We start from the raw sequence: 22,735 nt of genomic DNA, 5'->3' as shown, positions 1-22,735 counted from the left end.
TTGCAATATATAAGTGTTGTAATATGTACGGTTGTGTATATATCCTTTCAAAACACTTGATCTCCACTCTACATTTTAGTGGCTTTGTTTCAGTTTCAGTTTCATGACATTCGAGTTGTCCCTCAAGCAACATAGCTTTAAAATCAAACCTTCTTGATTCATGCTGTCCAAGCTGTTCATATTCAACTTGTTCATATATCTAGAACTCCATTGATACAAATATGTAGTACTTGGTAGAGATTCGCCATACTTTGTTAAAAAAAATGACGATTCCCAAAGCATTGTCTGTATTTATGGGGGACTGGATGCCGGAATCTTTCGTCGACAACATCGTCGCCCAAATAGAATGTGGTGGGCGTGTTTATCCAACAGACGGTCGGCATTCCAATGTAAACAAATTTGCTCCACTTCTCGCTGATCTATTCCTTAACTCTTACTGCATCTTATTATAAGACTGATTTTATAGCTACGTATCTTATCCAAAAGGAGGCACATCCTTTAACCGGATCCTTTAACCGGTTTCCTCTTTACTATAGATGAAGTGTTGTCTTAAAAAAATCCTGGTTTCGGGGATTTTATACATTGCACCCACCCCTAAAGAACTTGCAGAGGCGTGGCTGCCTATACGCAAATACGCAGTTGCGTACTTTCGGAAAAAGTAACAAAAATAAAAACGCACATTTTAAAGATGAACTAAAGGTTATTTATCACATATGCATACCATGAACGTAGTATAAGCTCTGAAAAACTGGCTCCAAAATCGTTAAAATTCAGGAGTTTCCCTCAGGGCTTTGCCTTGCCGGACTCACTGGGGTCCTTGAGCGACCCCCCCAAAGACCCCTCGCCGTAATTTTGCATACAACTAAAACAGACCTAGCTACGCCCATGACTTGAGATTACAGACACTACGAAGTCAGCCTTGTATCTTTACCGAAAAAACGGGAGGACACGCGCAAGGAGCACCAGGCCTGGGTCCACCTTTGAGTATATTTATTAATATATCGTATCAATATGATTGGATGTGTTTATTTAAAATTATAAAATCTAAGGATGGGTGATTTTGAAACACCAGCGGTTCCGAAAAAGTTATCATATTATATATTGAAGTCAGTCAATTTGACAACGGATTATAATTGAACTCGACTAAAAAGTCTCAGGTAAAAATATCGTCTATTGTCTATAGGAGAACTGAATTATTATTTTAAAACAGATTTTTGCATATGATAAACTACAGTATAGGAAAATGCAAAATTTGATATTTGTGCGCCAAATGAAACATTTGTAAAAGGGACGGACTGACATTCTGTTAAAACAGAGATTTAGTCGTTTCATTTCCCATTCCAAAAGTCTCTCTATTTAAACAAAATGACTGCAAATTCTAAAGAAAGTTTTCTGAGGTTGACAAAACTGTTTAAATGGTTGAATAGGAAATATTCAACTCATGAAAACCCATTTGTAAGTGCACAGTTCTAAATCCTCAGAATCATTGTCCACTGCTGCCTGAACAGCCAAATGATATGCGTTGTATATGGCAAGTCGTTGTGGACTTCATTCCCTATTTATACTGGGGTACCCCCATTCCGTTGGTCACAATGATATTCTTCCGACCGAGTTACGGATTTGACCAGACGACGCTAATATTATTTATAAAAATAAAATTATGACATTCTACTTTTCACTTTTGTAAATCATGTTATGTGCATGTCTATCTAATTATCAAGCCAGTGACTGAAATTCAAATGTCAATCATCGGCCATTTATTTTGTCGTACCCCAAAGCTGTGCATTTCCGGTTCAGGGATTAAACAAGTATGGGGAGCCATATGGGACACAATACATTTCCAATAAATAAATAGAAATATGCTAGTATTGGATTTATTGAAAAAAAATATAGTACTGGACAAAAAATCTACTTTTTAGTCTATTTAAAGAGAAATATTTATATGTGAAAATTTAAACACTTCATTTTTTTTAGGCAAATTATTTCAAAATTATGTTTATCTTATTTCAATTCCTATTAAAATAATCATTTGATTGAAATTGATTAAGAATTGAAATCATTTAGGATATTTTAGATTACTTAAAACTGATATACTAATAAGTGATCTCAATCATTAGATTATTGAAACTTGCTAATTTTTAATTAATAAATATTTAAATATTATTATTATAAAGTGTTTCATGTACCATTTTTCATTTGAATTAATCCTAACTTAGAAAATTAAATCATTTATACATTTGAACGATTTTAATAAAATCAACAGCAGAAAAAAAAACTGTAAAACGAAAAATATCCATTCTGTACTGCATTGAAGGCAGATTTCTAAGCATCAGGGTGGTACTGTTTTTTCTTCATTTTTTTCAATCTCAGTTTCTGCTATATAGATGATGTATTATCTTTAAACAATCCTAATTTCGGGGATTTGATACATTGCATCTACCCAAAAGAACTTGAGATGAAGGATACTACAGACACTGAAGTCAGCCTCATATCTTGACCTACACTTACAAATCGATGGTAAAGGAAAACTATTGACCAAATTTACAACAAACGTGATGACTTCTCATTCAGAATTGTCAACTTTCCTTTCATCTGTGGAAACATCCCTTCAGCTCCTGCATATGGAGTGTTCATATCACAACTCATACGTTATGCCAGAGCTTGCCGAAACTACGCAGACTTTTTGTATCGTGCTAGAACTGTACAAATAGGCTTCTGGAACAGGGTTATGTTGCTACAAGATTGAAGTCATCACTACAGAAGTTTTATGGTCATCATCATGAACTCGTGGATCATTATGGTGTATCCATCAGCACCATGAAAACTGATTTATTCAACGGGTCATAGTTTTCCTTTCCTCGTTTGTCTACCCCGGACTTGACTTTTTGAGAGCAACTCGGCGGGTGTTTCTAGAAAAGCAGAGGACGCTTACCCTACCGGTGCACCTGGTCCATGCTCCCAGTTTTTAGTGGAGTCTGAGTTGCTCATTTACTTTTGTTACTTTGTATGTATGATTTTAGTTAGATTATGTTCTTTGTTGTGAATGTCTGTTTTCCATGTCTGGTCTTTGTCCCTGGATTACATTCTTTTGATTACCGCTATAACCTTGGTTCCCTTGATTACTCTTTTATATATCTGTAAATAAAAATATCCCAAATTAGCTTAAATTTGTTCATTGTGAAAATTTTCTAGTGTTAAATACTGCTTAACTATTAATTTCCATTGGATTTTTCTAAGCAGAATGTTTTTAAGATGAGGGAAAATATGTTTGATATTTTAATTTGTCAAATCCTCAGAAAATGTTCATTTTTTGTTAATCTGGCTTTACATAGTTAATTTGTATGCCACATGACGTATTTTGGTCACATGATTGTTGTTTGGGAAGCTTTGCTAATGGCACACGATAAATCAATATTGATTGATTGGTTTCATGAGTATTTTCTACATTTCTGAAAGGCATTAAATAAAATGGCATACAGAGGTTTTGGAAAAGTTGGAAATACTCTACGTTGAGCTTAATACTTGAAAATTACCTGGAATACCGGCAATCTGATCTTTGTTGTTGTTTTCATGAAACAGGCAGGGTATAGTGTCTGCAACCTCTGACCCAAGCACATTCAATCAGTTCCGTTCAGAAAGGGATATTAATAATACATCGGAACTAGGTATACATCGGAAATAGGGTACAGCAGTATACTGATATCAACAAATATTATTAACATGTGATTAAGTATTTTTCAACAGGATAATGAATATTTATTTACATGTTGATAAATCATTTACTGATATGAGTAAACAGAGTGAATAAGTAACATGTTAATATATGTTATAAAATATGTTCCAGTCAGACTTGCTTACAGTCCTTGAACCGATCCACGCAAAGATTTGATGGATTGATGACTGTTGACTGATTGATCGCTGACGGATCATTGACCAATAGCCGGTGACCGGTCTGATCGAAGTTTTGCTATGTTAAATGACGTAATATATATTTTTTAAATAAAAGAAATGTAAAATAAAAGTATAAATTGATGTTTAAATATATTGCAATATGTAAATATGTGTAAAATTGACAAAGAAAACAACAAAAACCGTAAAATACATTGACAGCTCTGTGGTCACGTGATGTAATCACCAGTTTAATGGATCGGTTTTTTTGTTGCATGGATCGGTTCAGGTACTGTACTTGTACTCCTACAATGTAAGAGGTTGGAATTCCATTCCTCCTTACCCCAACCTCTTACTTCCAAGCACCATATTGCATACTGCGCATTGCGACGTTCTTTGAAATCGGCAGAATTATTATAAAATATTTACCATTTAAAACATTTTATACAGTTTCTTTCCCATAATACGAGAGAAGGTGAATAAACTGAAGAAAAACAACCTACCTGATTAGAAAATCCAGCAATTCTGGAAATCCTTTGTAAAAGCAGTTTAAATGAACTTCACATTTGGTTTTTAGCTTTTTTAATGTGTAACTCCGGTTGATAAAATAACAGATTTTAAAATTTAAGAAACGAAGATGTTAAATTAACCAACGAATTGCCTTTACCAACTTTAAGTTCATTTTGTCAAAATTATATTGTATTCCGTAAAATTAGAGACCCAATTCAAAATGGCTGGTCACTTTAATAACTGTCTTCATTACAAATATTTTCTAGGTATTTAACCAGAAATTAGGATTTTTATCGCTTGATTTCCGGTAGGTTAAACTTCTTTCTTATAAATAAAAGACTTAAAATATTTTAAAACACATGTTTAGCTAATTCACATTTGTGGTGGCTTTCAACATGTCAGATGCTACAGGTTAGGATGGCACCAAGTCAGAAAATAGCTTGCCAGTCAACCTGTAGCATTGCTCAAGTAGCTTACTTGGTAATTTGCAAACATTGATTACAATTACAAACATTTTGTGACCACAATAGAACCACCGATAGTGGCACCTTCTTTATCAACATTTTTATAATTAATCTATGGATTGATGTCAATAAATGATTTTATAACATGTTAATAAATGATTTTGTAACATGCTAATAAATATTTATTAACATGCTGATAATTCATTTATTAATATTAATATTTATTCATTAACTTATGAATAAATATGTTGCATTTACTGATATCAATAAATGATATAATACATGTGTATACTATAATGATTTATTGATATTAATAAATAAGTGAAATTGCCTTATGACATAGTCCAAATTTCCTATGACCCTGTAACCCTCCTTTTTATTTGGATATTTGATATGTCTACTTATTGCATGTGACCTTAGGTCATGAATAGTGTGGAAAAAATACTGTATATGTAGCACTCCTATTATCCAGCAAAGCTAGAAAATATGGCAGGGATATGAAATACATATACAGCCAAATATGCTACATATGATAATCATATGGTGCTCGATTCATATGATAATCATATGATGTTGAACATGATATAGTCATTTGATTATCATATGATTCTCATATGGTAATTTTGGCTTAAAAACATATGACAATCATATGTTTGTGAAAAACATATGATTATCATATGATAATCATGCGATAATCATATATATACCAAAACATATGATTATCATATGATGCTCGATTTATATGATAATCATATGATGCAAACCATATGAATCTCATGTGTGGCACATTTGCCTGTGTAATAATAGTTGATCTCTAGGAATTGTAACCAAAGCAGACATGAAAGTCTTAATGATTTATCTTTTAGAGTAGGAAAGAACAACTTCAAGAAATACAAAAGGAAAGAATGATGAAGGGTTTACCAAAGAAACTTCCCATCCCTGGAGTAGATAAGGTTATAGTTGTGGCCTCTGGTAAAGGAGGAGTTGGAAAGTCAACCACAGCAGGTTTGTCTTTCTCTGAAGTAGTTAAGATTTATCATTATAGTGGTGGCCTCTGGCAAAAGTGGACTTTGAAAGTTAACTACAACATAATTTTGGAGTAGATTAGGATTGCTGTTTTAATGGTGGCCTCTGGTAAATAAGGAGTCAGAAAGCCAACCACAGCAGGTTTGTTATATATTCTTGAGTAGATAAGGTTTGCCATTATAGTGGTTGTCTCTTGTAAAGAAGGAGTCAGAAAGCCAACCATTGCAGGTTTGTTTCCTATCCCTGGAGTAGGTATTTGGGGTCATAGGGGTGGCCTTTGGTGAAGGGTAAGTCAGAAAATCAACTACTGCAAGTTTGTTGTCCAGTTTTCAGTTTGTTGGATAGACTGATCCCAAGACTATCCTAATATTACAAGAATATTTTCTTGGCCCTCCCACAGGAAGAAACAGGAGGATAATTGTCCTTTCTGAAAGTGTTAAACATTTGATTAACTTAAGTACCTTAGTAGTAAACAATCTGTGCAACTGTAATTGCAATCGTTCATCGATCACCAATCAGTTTCCTATCATCATCAATTCGACAAACCGATCCATTAAACTGGTGATCACTTCCTTTTTAAATCACATGACTGATCATTGGTATATATATTTTACAGTTGGTTTGTTGTGGTTTTGAATTTTTACATATATTTACGTAAGTATATAAATTCAGACATTAATTAATTTACTGGTCTATTAAATTTACTATTTTTAACGAAATACAAAATGTTGGTTTATTATTTTCAGCTCAAAGCAAATTTGATGTAGCACATTATTTGATTTGTTGCGATAAAAATTATGAAATTTACATGAACCTATCATTCTTCATTTTACATAACAAAACCGCAATTGGATCAGTTACTGGCCATCTGCATTTAATCCGTCAGTGAGCATTCAATCATCGATCTGTCAAATAGTTCTGCGAATCGGTTCAGGGACCATAACAACTACATTATGGATCACAATACAATGTACCATATAGTGGGTTAATTTAGTGGGTTGCTAATTATGATGAATTTTAGCAGTCTGTCTAAAAATGCAAGTTATTTTCTCTGGCCTTCAGTACTCAGTGCACCACTTAGCATCTGCCTGCCAAAATTAAAAATGCCAAAAATTGTTCATATACCCTTTTTGCCTCAAAATCCCTAAATTTTACACCCATCGAAATAACGGACTATATGGTGTATGTCCATCCAAAAAAAAATACTAATTCTTTACCTTTCCCATCTTTTGATGTCTTAGTCATAGGACTTCATTTTAAGGTGTTTAATAACAAATTAAAACTGTCTTAAGTTGTACAAATGTAGATTATTTCTTCATGTACCAAAATAAAATGTTTTCAATATAATTTTAAATTGTTAGTAATCAGTGCTGAAGAAAACTCTGAAATCACGTTTTTCTAATTTCTTGTAACCAGAATGTTAAATATGGGAAAATGTGGAGGTCATTCTCCATTTTATGTACAGTGTATGAATTTTTGTACTTAGGAATTTGTTTCTCTTTTCAGTTAATTTGGCTCTTGGGTTATCTGCAAATGATCCAGTAAGTACCATACTGATACCATGGTATATACAGATATGTTTTAATGATTTGTTTTTTTATCTGTCATTTTCACTGCAATGTCCTGTTTTGTAAGACCATGTCTGTGGACATATAAATGATATATTGTTGTAAGTCTCAGGTATATATATATATGCTTTGTTTGATAGTGGAGACATTAGCATATAAAGCTTAAAGAGGCAGACCTAGTGTAGGTGACATAAATCAGTGATATGTTTGTATCATATTAAATTTCACCACAGCCTATCAAGCTTTTATTTGTAACAGAATGAAATCAATCCAAGTTACTTTGATGCTTGCACGAGATTGATGTAAAATGCTGAACACAAACGTTCCAGTGATTAGTAAGAGCTTAGGTGTACCTTCTGTAGTAGATAACCTTTTACTTCGCACAAACATGTATGTTGTAAGTTGGTCTGATTGGAAATTTTCCACAAGTCAACAGACCTAACAAAAACACTGTTAAAACAGATTTTCTTTAAAAAATATTTCACTTTTTATTTAGATCTTATTTGTATGTAGTTCCTTTTAACCCTTTTAACGTGGCTATTGTTCACCTATTAATTATTCTTATTTACGTTTAATTTGAGCCACTTCACAACCTATATTATTTTTACTGTGTTAAAACAACTACTTATTTCAAAGCATAATTCAGCATGAAGCTTTATTTCTATGTATGTTATTGACCTTTTATTTTGTTAAATGTTATTCTTTATTCACCATTTTTTTCTTTATGTACTGATATATTATTTATCATGAATTGAATTGATACCAAAACCATAAATCTTAAGACTTTTGTTTCAAACTCCAGGATGTTGAGGGCTGGCATATTGAATCTTTGTTTTTCTCGCTGCCATCAGTGCAGTATTAATTAGTGTCAAACCCTTGATGATATCATGACATTTTGTGATTAAAATGACTGACCCTTCCCTAAATTTTTTGTTTAACGTTATTATTTTTGGAGGTGCCAAATTTCCCCCTTTGCTATATGAAGAGGGGTAAATTTTTGTTTTCTATTTTTGCATCTTCAGACTTAATGGAATGGAAATTATATGTAAAATATCTGGACTTTGATTTGGCAAGCCCCCCCTAAACATACAGCAAAAATAAAAACCATGCAGAAAAATTTCCCGCAATACAATATTACCGGTAATCATTACCCTTCTCTCATCCCTATCATCCAGTGATAACAGTTTTGTTTGTAACTAATGTTGCTATTTTTCAGACAAAGAAAGTAGGAATTTTAGATGCTGATGTTTATGGTCCATCTATTCCTACCATGATGAATCTACACGGAGAACCAAGACTGAGTGAAAGTAGGATTTGTAATATTACCTGTATTTTGAGGGCATATAAAGACATATCTCTGTCTGTTTGTTGTCTGTCTGTCTGTCTCTAATTGCACGGTAACGTGAAAAGCCAATCTAAATTTTTTAGTTAGATACAGTAGTATATATCATTAAAAGCTCCTTTTTCCCTGATTTCCTATTTTTCTTTGCTTTTAAGAGTTATTGTACTTTGGACACATAATTTAGCACAAGTTCTTATCAACATCAATAATACTACTATAATGGGTTTTTATCCCCTCATTGTACTTCAAGATGTCCTATACATGAATTGTACAGTAGAACTGGTCTAATGTATGAGTATTCCGGAAATCTGTTTAATCTGACTTATTTGTGTCAGTTAATGAATTGATATTTTGTTGTATTGGAAACTTTTGATAATGTTTTTAAAAGTATACAGTGAGCTGATAATCTAAACATTTGAGTTAGATTTAAAAAAAAAATTGCCAGTGTAAAAGCAAAAGTGATTCTGAAAATTCAATGGGAGAAAGTATTGTGACATCAAAACTTATAATATGGCATGAACATTGCAGGAAAAGGTGTAGCTTCAGGATTAGGTCCTAATTTTGCCTGTGACATAGTAACGAAAATCTGTTGCTAGGATAGTCACAATACTCCATATTTTAAGAACAAATTATAAAAGGCAAGAATAGTACACCAATGTGGTGATCAACCAAAACATGGAGTGGTTTTCTGGAGATCTTAATTCATGACAATTTTCAAAAGTCTACATGCACAAATCCTTTTCACCAACATTGGCTGCACCTTTTGATCATATAAATTTTGTATTTGATGCATGTATTTGTCTTCGACACATTAGGTTAGTAAATTGTTACAATGGACAAGGCATGCGACCATTGTCATTTGAAGGAAAAAACAACATAAAAATGGTCAAAATCTGGAAAAAATTGAGATTTGTACATTTTGCTTTGTCATTTATGACATCGCAATACCCATGATATTAATGTATTCCCTTGAAATTCAATTATCAAATGTAAAGATTGGATACTTTGTGATACATATTGATAAAATAGAATTTAATTTCAATAATATGAAAATTCTGGCATTTATCGGGTTAATATTGGGCATTAGTGAACCTTCTCCTTTAATTGTACTACTAGTTTTAGAAACAGGTCACATAGGTAATGTAGGAATAGTTTCCAGTGATGGATCCAGGGGGAGGGTGCAGGGAGTTGGCACTTTCCTTTCCATTGGAAAATTTGTCATTTATGTGTGAATTGGACCTAAAATGGCAAATAATGTCATAGCACCCCACTTTTTCTGAGGAACCCCTGCTGGCATCCCTTCTTTATAAAGTATCTGGATCCACCCCTAAAAAGTGCTGTAAACGTTTTAATTTTCACTGTTGCTAATTTATGTAAATTTTGTCAATTCAACATATTCACTGGTATAATTTTTTTGTGATTTGAAAAAAATAATTAGCATTGTATTATGTTTAAAATCAATTTTTCTTGCGTCCTTTTTTTTTGTGATTTTCTGTCCACCTCTAAAATAGTCAAAATTAGTACTTTTACAGTGATAGATATTGTTATTTTAATGTGTAACACAGTGTTGTGTGTTTTTTCCTTACCAGTGCAAAATATTCATAATGTTTTTTTTATTATTTCAGAAAATTTAATGATACCTCTCATAAATTATGGCTTGAAATGGTAAGCATATTTATCAGGGGAAAAGTTGAAAAGATTAAAGTTGAATATGAAATCAATGACACTAAGGAATGATTTAATTCAGGATAGAGGGTTTTTTCCTGGGTTGAAATTTGTATGGTATTTTTTGGTGTAAAAAATTTGGTGGTTACATTTTAAATGGAATATAATTCTCACAATTCCAGAATCTATCCTATATATGTATGAGGAGGAATAAATCTGAATTTTAGGGTAAAAAAATAGTGTTTCAGTAATGCAGCATGATGTCCACCACAAAGATAAAGAAAATTAAATGACAGCAACCACTTGTATGATTTTTGAAATATGACAAATTTTTATTTACCAATCTTTTGTATCATGGCATACTACTGTCTGTCTGTCCATCTGTACACACATTGTACAATAAGTCAATAACTAAAGGGTTTTGATTTTTTTGGTTCATTGTTTGTCTTCATTGAAAGAAGCACCATAATTTATGATTCGTTTTTTTTTTTAAAATATTTTACCCATTATTTGTCCTTCAAATCCAGTAATAAGGAGGAATAGCATGTAACTGTTTTTCTGACGGTAGCTTTGGTTTAATATGATATTAGGACTTGGATGGAACTGTTTGTACTCAAATAACGTTTGATTTTAATAATGCCTTGCTATGTTTTGATATGATGTTTCCATCAACAGGAATATACACAAGCTGTGTATCTGCATCAAAAGCACAAATTGTAACTTCCCAACTGTTTACGTCATCTTTCAAATACTTGACTTCTGAGCTATTCATGTTTCAGAACATCTACATATATATAAACATGGCTGACACTCCATCCCTATAATTTATCAAGTTTGAAATTTGTGTATATAGAATGAAATTTGTGTATATAGAAAAGAACCAAAAAGATATGGAATTCTATTGTGAAGCATACAAAACAAATTCATGAAATGAAAGATCTGCAAAAAATTTAGTAGAAGCAAGTCTTGCTATCTACTAAGAAAATGGAAAATTCATACTTACATGTTATATATTGTAGTATGTCTATTGGGTTTTTGGTTGATGAAAAGTCAGCAATAGTCTGGAGAGGTCCAATGGTTATGGGTGCTGTACAGAAACTTGTCAGGCAAGTACGTAATTAATATATATATATATTAGAATACAAGGCATCATTCATTCAGGAAGTAATTTTTATGTATTTGAAGATATGGAGGCATCCCAGGGTAGATCCAGAAATTTTGAAAAGGGGGATTCCAGGCTATTATTTGCTCATTTTTGCCCAAATTTTGCTTTTTTTTCACAAAACTTTTTGACAAAAATGGAGGATGGTGTTCGGACTCCTGGAACTCTCATCTAAGATTGGTCACTGGCATTGATAGTGATAGACACTTCTATTTATTTTCCTTAGAAATCATGGTTTACAGCAATCTTTAAGTAGCATTTGAAAGTACTCTAGGTTCCATGTATGTATTAAAAATGAAGATGAAATTAGCAAATATTGCAAAAATATCTGTGAAATGGTTATTGTGAAGAAAAAAAAACAACAATTTCCTGCATGATCAACCTCAAGGAAATTAAGCTACAAAGTTGTAGTTATCTAAACCTTTGACACCTTTGACAACTAACTTCAAAAATGTTGTATTATCAGATGGTATTCAATAAATTTCTCAATTATTTATCACAGGTAATGTCATTCTATTGATAGGTAGTTTGGGGTCCACTTGATTACTTAGTTATTGACATGCCTCCAGGAACTGGTGATACACAGTTGTCATTATCACAGAATATACCTATTGATGGTAAGAATCATAGTGTTTTAGAATGTTCAGGACTAAATACATTTTAACCAGTGTTCTATTTCCCATTACCTGGGACAAGTGAAATTTGGGTCAGGGAAAGTTAGGTACTTAGTTACACTTTCCTGTTGCAAGTTGAAAACTTCATATGCTGTAAGGATTTGATTTGTTAGGAAAGCAGACATTGACTGTGGGAAAGTTGATTTTATATGGATTTTTCCTGAGGAAACCACAATTTCTGAAAAATCCTAGAACACTGTTTAACCACTTAATAGAAGCTTTCATTTATTTAAAAAAAATGTTCTTAGCTATAATGTACCGGTCTCAGTAAGAATGCTGAAGTAAAGTAGAAAAAAAAACATACCATTTGTACTGTCAGAACAAACAAATATAGTAAGAACAATATTTGGCATATCTTTTTTATACCCCCAACCTGAAGGAGTTTTACCCTTGTCTCTGTTTCCTTAACACTTTTTTGTCACACTTTTCTCAGCAGCCACTCAATACATCAACTTGAAATTTTAACACATTCTTTCTGTAGGTATGCCAGATAGTTGGATTGATGTTTGGACAACTTCCTTTTTACTGAAGACTTATTTCTTGATTGAAAGCCAGGAAATCAATAGTGAAACATTATTCAAAGATTTCTTGTTTTTTTTATATATGTGAAAAATGTACTGTAAGTGGACAGTTCTTGGGCAGATAATTCTGTCAAAAAGAATAATTTTCTAACATACCGTCAAATATGTAGAGACAAAATTGTTGTCATTTTGACCAAAGATGACCAAATTAGTGAAAATATTTTGTCGTACTTGAATGCCTTTTACTTCCAGTTTTGCATCACTTTTTTTCAACTTTTATTTATCAATGACAAGGTACAGTAAAACCTGTCTAAACTGAATCCCTTTTGAACTTTAAAGTTGACTTTGTTAAGTTTACCAAGGTTCAGAATACATATAGGGACTTTAAAAAAGTGTCAGGTTTTTTTTTACTATTCAGGATTTGTTCTGACATTTTTCTCTGTAGATATATTTTGATTATTACAGGTGCTGTGATAGTATCTACCCCTCAGGACATTGCATTACTTGATGCACGACGGGGTGTCGAAATGTTTGAAAAAGTTGAAGTCCCTATTCTTGGTCTTGTACAAAATATGAATGTTTACCAATGCCCGAAGTGTGGTCATCGACAACATGTTTTTGGAGAAGATGGTACAAAGAAATTGGCAGAGGAACTTAAACTTGAAGTTTTAGGTATCTTTGTAAAGATAAGAACTTTTTAAAAGTACCAGTCCGTACAAAATTCAGGCACTGCCAGTGGTTGAGGTGATTCATGCTGCAGAAAAACCCACTAAACAATTGATGCTTTTTGGGACTACATACACGATATTTTAAGTTGACTACAGATCTGCATATTTGAGAAACCATGCATTCTCCCACATAAATCTACCAAATCAAGAATGACAATTCCTCTAAAGAGCCGACTTCATGTAACTTTTTTTTCTTATCTCATAATTGCAACAACCAAATGACAAACTGTGACTGTGTTCTTTATCTGTTTTTGAATAAGAAATAATTATAGTGAATTTAGTGGGTTTTGACCTGCATGAATCACCTCCTGTTTGATGTTTATAAAGGGTGCCACTTAAAATGGTTTTAGTTCTTAGAGTTTTTTTTTTTTTTAGTCTCCACTCATATCACAAACTAATAAATAAGGTTTATTTACTCAAATTCCCTTGAAAAAGTCTGATCAATATATTTATAAAAGGCGAAATCCAGGATAACATTTGTTCATTTTTGCCAAAATTTTGCTAAAAATAGACAATATTTTCATACAAACAGGGGTATCAATTCCAGTCTTCTTTTTTGGTATGGTGCCTTTTCCGTTTACTCAGGTTATTGTCCAATGGTTCAAGTCTTTTAACCTCCATATCAATCCCAGCCTTCCTTTGGTTGTATGGCACCTTCTGATACATTATCAAAGAGATAAAGTCACTTAAAGTCAAGTTATTGTCTTGATATATGGAAAATGTTGGTTTCTGTGGTCCCCCTTTGACCCCTAATTTCTAAAAGATTCAAGTCTTAACCTGTAAAATCAATCCCAGTCTGACTATTATTGTATAGAACACTGTGAAACAGTATCATAGACAGTTGATTTATATACTGGTTATTAAATTTTATGAAATGCTTGTATTTGACCCCTTATTTTAAAATGGTTTGGCCTTAACCCCAAAAATCAATACCAACCTTCCTTTGTAGCTTTGAATGATGCTGATGATGATAACATGGGGCCATACAATTATATCATTCCAAATTTTAAGACGTATATAAAGTGTTTTTGCTGCTAAAAATTGGTTATGAAGTTGGTGAAAAACTGTTGTTACAAAAAATATAAATGAATAAAAACATATCTGTTAACCTTCCATCTTTGGGAGGCAGACTTCCCCTTTTAGTGTCAATCTTCCTTTTTGAGAAAGTCTCCCAGATTGGAGACACAAATCTCCATCTTTCACAAATTTTCCCCCTATAACTTCTTCTTAGCAGAAATTTTGCACAAATGATGTTCTAAATTGCTTATTAAAGTTATATAAATGTAATGATTATGGAACATAACAATTATTGAGAAACAATCAACAAATTATGAATCCTTTTATTGTACCAATTACTCAGATTTTGATTATAAACCCTTACGTGATTAACAAGATCATCATAGATTTTATATCTTTGTCTTTTCTTCGTATTTGGATTTCTATCAATGTAGCACTTTTTTTCTGCTATAAAGATTGTCATGCTAAATCTCCCTCTTAAAAAAGCTGAAAAGAGGGAGATCTCCCTCTTTGAGCATTCGAAAACAGGTATGATTAAAATGGTTAATCATTTTTCTTTTTTTCCTTCTAATTCCTAAAATGTTTTTACCTTAGGAGATATACCATTAGATATACAGATTAGAGAAGGTAGTGATTCAGGTCAACCAATAGTTGTAGAGAGTCCAGATAGTGTGCAGGTTAGTCTGTATTAAATAAGGAGAAATTTTATTAGATTATTTGATATAAAGATTGTGTAGTACAGTGAAGTCTAAAGTAAACTGTATATTAAAAAGAAACATTGTCTAAACTGAACTCTGAATAACCCCCCAAAAACCTGTCTACAACATACTCTGTAACAATCTAATGATAATCTCCTTTACTCCTTTTATTTGACACCAAAATAATCATTGACAAGGAAAAGGTTCGGTGGTGAGAGAGAGATTATTATTTAAAAATTAGAACAATTGTATTACCATATTCTTAGCATGAGTGGTATACAGGTATTTAAGCGAAGTACACTTAAGGCTAGAGAAAAAAAAACTTATCTGTTTACCCTACTTTATCTATTTTTTCTGCCAACCCTAGCACATTTCATTGTTATTTTTTTTTGTTATGAGATGCTGCTTTACTATCATTTTATCCTCCCTTGAGTCTATTAAGGATCCTATTTTTTTAAAAAAAAAACTGAACCATACACATGAATTATTTTTGTTTTTGATAAAGTTACCATCCATGTCACTTCTATACAGGGTTTGGCATTTGAAACAAAGATTTATTTGTCTTGTCTGCCTTCCTCAAAATCTACAATCACTTGTGTACTGCCTTATAAAAATGTATAGAGCTCTGTTTCTGTTATTAGAACCCCTCAAGGAGTGTTTAGTTGATTTTATTTTATTCATTATTTTACAGGCACATTGTTATATTGCAATTGCTAAAAGAGTAGCTGATAAATTAAAGACATCACCAAGGAATCGCTAATGTTCCAGGCCATGTACTTATAAATGAATTCCTATTTTAGGAGGTAGACCTAGGGTATGGGACATAACTCTTGAAATCAGTGATATGTTTGTTTCATATTCAATTTGACCAAATCCTATCAAGCTTTCATTTGAAACAGAATGAAATCAATCCAAGTTACTTTGATGCTTACATGAGGTTGAGCCAGCACTCTACAGTATTGTAGAACTGCCTAATTTTGGTTTTGTAATCTGATGCTTTGTAACATTTATCACTTTAAAAAATTGTCCAACATCTGTAAATCTATATATCTAGAAATAGTTCAAGCCAAGGCCTTCAGGATGCAGTAAAATTTTTCTGGAAAAAAATTACCCACAGTATATAGGGTTACCATAGAAACCATGCAAAAATATGCAAAAATTTGCAAAAAAGTTCATAAAATCAGGTTTAAAAAGATCAAATTTCCTGCAAAATATCTGAAATTTTTATTTCATCCCCTGAAACTGTTCAAACTTTTTCCTTCGAAAACCTCTTCCTCATATGGGCATCACCGGTTAGATTTTGAGCTATTTCACTTTGTAATCCACATTTAAATTTAGCATGGTAAAAAATTGACTTACTTTCAATTTCACAATGAAGTCAAATTGTCATTGAAAAAAAGCCCCTTCAACATTGAAAATATATAAAACTTTGCAAAATACTTTTAAAAGTCCCCTTTTTCAGAAAATGTTTTATCAACAATAGATTCTTCATTTCTAATCACTATAGCAATCACCGGTATCCATTTATGTCATTTTTCTTCCCTAGCCAAAAGTGCGAAACTAAACTAAACTGGAGTGCTGGCTGATGTAAAAATGCTGAATACAAGTGTTCAAATGATTTGTAAGAGTTGTATCCCTTGCCCTAGGTCTACCTCCTTAATGGAATAAGGAAATTAACTATATAATACAATACTTCTTCAATTATGTTAGTGGAAATAAAAATAACAAAATGTGATCTTTGATTGATATACAAGACTAATACCACTCCCCAATTCTGTCCAAGACTGTGTTCATCAGTACACACATGTTCCTTACTTAAACAATAAAATGATCTTCTTTCAAAGCCAAATCAATTGAAATAGTTCAGATGAAGGGCAACCATAGGTAAAATTAAATCAGAAATTAGAGATAGCAAGTTCAAAGAAATCAAACATAAATAAGCAACCTGGACTTAACTTAAAACCGGGAGCATGGACCAGGTGCACCAGTAGGGTTAACATCCTCTGCTTTTTTTAGTAGTACTCCACATAAGAATCATGCAAAATGTGATTCATGGTAGGAAAGCCTTAATATTTTTATTTTTGATACTTTGTTTAAAATTTCATAGTAAACAGGAAGTAATAAATGTGACTTTTCATATAACCCTTGTTCATAGGAGATGAAAAATATATTGAATGCACTGATCAAAATTAGGGGAGATAACTCTGAAAATGACACTAAATACAATATAAACTACTGGATTTTCAATGTGGATTATCTCCAAAGAGCAGACAGATTGGAATAAATAATTATTCATTTCATCATGTAGACCTGTAAAGCGACTTAATTACAAAAATAAAAATGTGTAGCCTTTTTGGGATGCATCACATGCTATAGCATTTGCATAATTCTTACAAAGAATACTACTTAAAATGCAGGATCTAATGCAAAACTGAATCTCCTGAACCAGACGATGCAGGAGGCAAAATAACTTCTGGTGCTGTTGCTAAAGGTCACAAAGAATACACACCCTTGTTCTGAGAAGATAATGATTTAAGGTAGTGAGTAATGAAATATTTGTAGTTCTCCAGAAACCTGCTGATTAAGACTTCCACTAAAGAAGCATTGTTGACAGGACCAAGATGTCGAAATTGCCCTAACATCGTAAATGTTCAGACTAGTCAGAAATTCTTCACTACAAGAATTGTAAGCTAAATGAATGGTCTCTTCAAATCCTGTTTTAATTGATAAATCTAAAGTACCTTTCGTAATAGGAATAAATAGTCTGGCTCTAAGGCAACGAGTTCTTTGAGGGTAAATACTTCGTGGCATGACTTACCACTTTAGAACTAGAGTCGATAGGAAGCGCTGAAATGACTATTGGTTCTGAGCCTCGACTAGGAATCCGATTTTTCGCTAAAAAATGGATCTGTTAAGAATGTGACAGCTAAGAGACTTATCACTTATGAAGCTAAAGCCAGTAGAAAACGTTACTTGATGTTGACTTCTACCACTGGTTCAAAAGGGTTGGTTTTTAACTAAAATAAAAAAGGATCATTTTTCTATCTCTTAAAACCAACTACAGAATAATTTCCACTTAGCATCATAGACGATGTCAGCAGACTCTCTGACTGCTGAGGAGAGATGCCTGGTTGCAAGCTCAGTAAATCCCCTCTTTTTGAGACTATCTCTGATAGGAGCCACGCGAACAGATGTAGATTCCCTGGCCTTGGATGCAAAATCTTTTTTTCTGCAGCATACACTTAAAATGTGGCATTGCAAGAAGAACTGCTTTCATTTTTAGGAAATTCATTTGCTGTTTCAAGAGGTCTAAACTTCACTCCCCTGATACTGATAACTGAGGTTGAAGGCATCTGTGAACAAAGTCAGGAAACTTGAGAGGACAGAGGTTGGCCCTCAAAACGTTCTCTTGTACAGTCCACCATTACAGCTGGGGAGACAAGTCCCGATGTGTAGTTGGAATTGAAAATCCCAATTCCGAGAAGGTGGGAGTCAACATAGGTGTAGATAAATTAAAGGGGTTAAATTTGTAGTCGAACAAACAGAACAACATCTGCTATAGAGGTCAATAGACCTAGCAGTTTAGAAAATTTGCGAGAAGAGACTGTTTCCTGAGACAGAAACTGGTGATTTTTTTCAATTAAGGTTCTGACATTTCTTCTGATCCTACTAATCCTACATGATTAAGGCAATGTTCTCCCATAAAGATAAAGTCCTCGGATGGTGACAGGTCCTATAACATTTTCCATGAAATTAGAAAATTCGAAGATTGAAACAATTATTTGACTACACCCGTTCTGCGCAACAGGCTTTTGCACCAGGGGTATCGATATCTCTAACTTAAAAAAAAAACATTTACCAAGTTTTTAGTGGAGTCCGAGTTGCTCATTCGCTTTTGTTAGTTTGTATGTATGATTTTAGTTACTTTATGTTCTTTGTTGTGTTTGTCTGTTTTCCATGTCTGGTCTTTGTCCCTGGATTACATTCTTTTGATTACCGCTATAACCTTGGTTCTCTTGATTACTCTATGCTTTTGTACAAAAATATAATAGCACTTACAGGTTTTTAATTAAAAAGGGCTTTGCTTACCTAGTATTTTACGGAAATATAGTTTAAGAAATAAATGGCAGAAACTCCATTTTATCATTGTTTTACCACGGGCTGGCCATTTGTGTCGAATTGTTTTACCGCGAGCGATAGCAACAACACAACAAAGAACATAAAATAACCAAAATTATACATACAAAGTAACAAAAGTTAATGAGCAGCTCGGACTCCTGTTGCGATGACTTCAATCTTGTAGCAACATTATCCTGTTCCAGAAGCCTAATTGTAAGAAGTCTAGCGCGATACAAATAGGCTGCGTCAAGCTCTGGCATAACGTATGAGTTGTGATATGAAAACACAACACCATATGCAGATGCTGAAGGGATGTTGCCACAGATGAAAGGAAAGTTGATAATACGGAATGAAAAGTCATCGTGTTTGCCGTATAGTGTGATCAATAGTTTTTCTTTACCAGCGATCTCGAAGTGTAGATCAAGACATGAGGCTGACTTCACAATATTAGTAGTATCCTTTATCACAAGTTCTTAGGGTAGATGCGTATATAAAATCTCCGAAACTAGGATTGTTTTACGATAATACGCCACTTATATAGCGGAAACTGAAATTAAAGGATCTAGCTAAACGATATCCCTTCTTTTGGATCAGATCACTATAAGCCAGCATCATATGAGTGATGGAATAGGTCAGCAAGTAGAGAAGCAAAGTTTGTTCCCAATGGAATTCCGACCATTTGTTGAAAAACGCGCCTACCACACTTGACAAATATGTTGTCGATCAAAAATTCCAGCATTTTGAAAACATCTTCGGTATATTTGGAAGAAATAGAGCCACCGTAGGCACCTCTCTCTACTCTCTATTATAACTTTCCATCTCTTCTCTAAAGTAGGAAAGGAGGAACTACTTCACAAAGAATTATTTCAAGAGATGGAACCATTATACTTTACTGGTGCATGCTTCTGAACCTCATTAAGTGACAAACCAAACGTTTTGTCGTCTAAAGGATACTTGATATGTAGGCTACTGGACACTTTAGCTTAATCCACAATTTCCGATCTTTTGGATAAAGTTAAATTCGCTAAAGAACCCTTGAGCAAAACCTGAGAGGAACCTAACACCTTGACACCTTGTCTGAGGGTAAGTTATATCCCAAGTAAAGGAGCAACCAGATATATAAAGTTATGTAGTAGATAGAACATGGGAAGTGTTCCTTACAAGATTCTTAGTTTTTGACCAGATAGACTGAGAAAGACGCAATCCGTCTACAGGTTTGAAGTTGATCGAATATGATAAGCCTTGTCACAAGAAGGCGCATAGAATGGAACGTTTTGTAAATCTTAGATCTGAAATTATCTCTAAAGGAAGATGGACCAAACCGCAGACCTTGGAAAAATGAGCCTCATTAGCTAAAATTTCGTCATTGATAATCTGAAGAGATATGGACATGATTTGATTGTAGGAAGCTAGTATGAGACTTTGTTAAGTCATTAAACATACCATAGGAAGGCTTGAAATTAGATGTAAGTCTCTTAGGTTTAGAGCACTGGTTTATAGGACCCGTTTATCACAAATATATAAATGCACTATTTGCTTGTGATTGATTGTTGGGGTTTAACGCCCGAGCAGCATTATTTCAGCTATATTCAGGCAATGAACATGAAGTTGATGATAAAATGAACATGAAATGATGATGAAATGAAAAATGGGATGGGACACAAGGAAAATGGGGTCGACAAATTTTGATTACCACCGGAAATAGGGAAAGGTGGGTAGGGTCGGGCAATTTAGCCTCCTGTGGCGGAGCCTTATGGTTCCTACTCCGGGAGAATACCACAGTCGGGTTCTTTAACGTGCACAGAACGTTGCATCTTTCCGAACACGGTGCACAACTATGGTTTGCGGTCAGGTTTTCCGTATTATAGCCTGACAACCCCAGCATGTAACACGCCAGGGGGACCCCATTCCACCACCTGGGACACACATCCCAGTTGCTCTGTGGGCAAAGCGCCCCAGCCCCCGGCTACGGTACTGAGTCTGAGCACTATTTAGTCACCTTTTACGACAAGCTTAGCGCTGCTGCAGGCCTATTCTTTTGACCCGGGCCTGCACGGAGCCACTATTTGCTTTAGGTATTTCATGGAGTACCATGTATCTCATTAGCAGCATAAGAATTAAATACTAGTACATAGAAAGATCCCAATCCAAGACATATTGCATTCAAGAAGTACTCAAAACCAAAATTATCGTATGGGAAGCCAAATCCATCACTGAGAGGTTCTGCCATGACTTATCTGTATATCATACAGTGTCGTCTTGCTTATAAAATGGAGTATGCTATAGACAAACTTAATTGTGTCGACACCCAACCGAAAGAAGATATAATTGTACAGATCATACCCCTAGGGGGGGTGGGGGGGGGTTCAGTAGTTTAAAAACCGTTAAAAACGATTTTTAGTTGGTCAAGCACTATTAAAGTCTGAGAAAAATAACCCTTTCCGACCGCCTTAAAATGTTCTGGCTACGGGTCTGCAGAACCTATTCTGGACTTTACTGGAAAGACAATAATTGCAATATACAAACAAGTCGGCAAAATAACCACTAAACAATTACCTTCCTTGGGACAGATGTTTAAATCTATACGTGATGATAAGGGCTCATATTTCTCCTTTTGTTTCCAGTGGCATGACAAAATTCAAACATACATCGGAAAGTGATTCTGATGCCTCTAAATTGTACCATTGACTGTTATTTCCATTTTATTCCTGATTAAGTCTATTACTTTGCATTTTCATGTTTCTTAAGAATGCCTTCCAAGGCTACATATGGACTATCTGCACTGTACAAACTTTTGAAACAAAGTTATGTTGCCACAAGACCTAAGTCATCACACAATTAACTCATTGGTTGTTATGGCGTTGTTACCAGCGTTAGCAGATTGGTTGTCACAGTATCGTAGTTCAACACTAATTTGTTTATATATGTGCAACTCGGTGGGTATTTCTAGAAAAACAAAGAATGTATACCCTTTCGATGCATGGTCACCCATTCATTCTTCCAGTCTTCGTGGAATCCTGGTAGCTTATTTATTCTTTAGTTGCTGTGTGTATTTTCTTGCATGTGTTATTTATGCTGTTTTTTTTTTAGTTCTCTCGGTCTACTCATAGTCCAACTCCCTATTTCAGTCATGGTCGCCTTTTTTTAAATCATATTAAACTGATGTCATTATCTATTTTGAATTTTAATTAAGATTGAAATATTCCGTCTACCTAACATATCAAGTAAAAATATACGAATATTCACTTGGTTATGATACATAACTACAAAATATGACGGGTGAAATGAAGAAAACGCTTACTCAATAATCACCATTATAATCCAGAAAAGTCTAGAGATTTGTAAAACTTTGC

The 22,735-nt window shown here is 33.6% G+C and overlaps 1 protein-coding gene across 1 annotated transcript; it reads left to right on the top strand.

Annotated features, from left to right (window-relative positions):
- The first annotated feature begins 1,338 nt into the window (after positions 1 to 1,338).
- LOC148612851 (iron-sulfur cluster transfer protein NUBPL-like) lies at positions 1,339 to 16,998 on the top strand. The gene is made up of 10 exons (XM_088594685.1): positions 1,339 to 1,455; positions 5,729 to 5,867; positions 7,395 to 7,429; positions 8,673 to 8,763; positions 10,424 to 10,463; positions 11,483 to 11,573; positions 12,149 to 12,242; positions 13,286 to 13,492; positions 15,160 to 15,242; positions 15,955 to 16,998. The coding sequence occupies exons 1-10, from the start codon at positions 1,366 to 1,368 to the stop codon at positions 16,021 to 16,023; spliced, it is 939 nt and encodes a 312-aa protein (XP_088450811.1). The 5' UTR covers positions 1,339 to 1,365; the 3' UTR covers positions 16,024 to 16,998.
- Positions 16,999 to 22,735: the final 5,737 nt, after the last annotated feature.

Source organism: Perna viridis, chromosome 7 (assembly GCF_037379345.1).
Source record: "Perna viridis isolate PV_CMFRI_1.1 ecotype Kerala chromosome 7, ASM3737934v1, whole genome shotgun sequence".
Classification (NCBI taxonomy): domain Eukaryota; kingdom Metazoa; phylum Mollusca; class Bivalvia; order Mytilida; family Mytilidae; genus Perna; species Perna viridis.
Note: the sequence above shows the minus strand (reverse complement) of the source record. Positions and strands in the feature narration are given on the sequence as shown.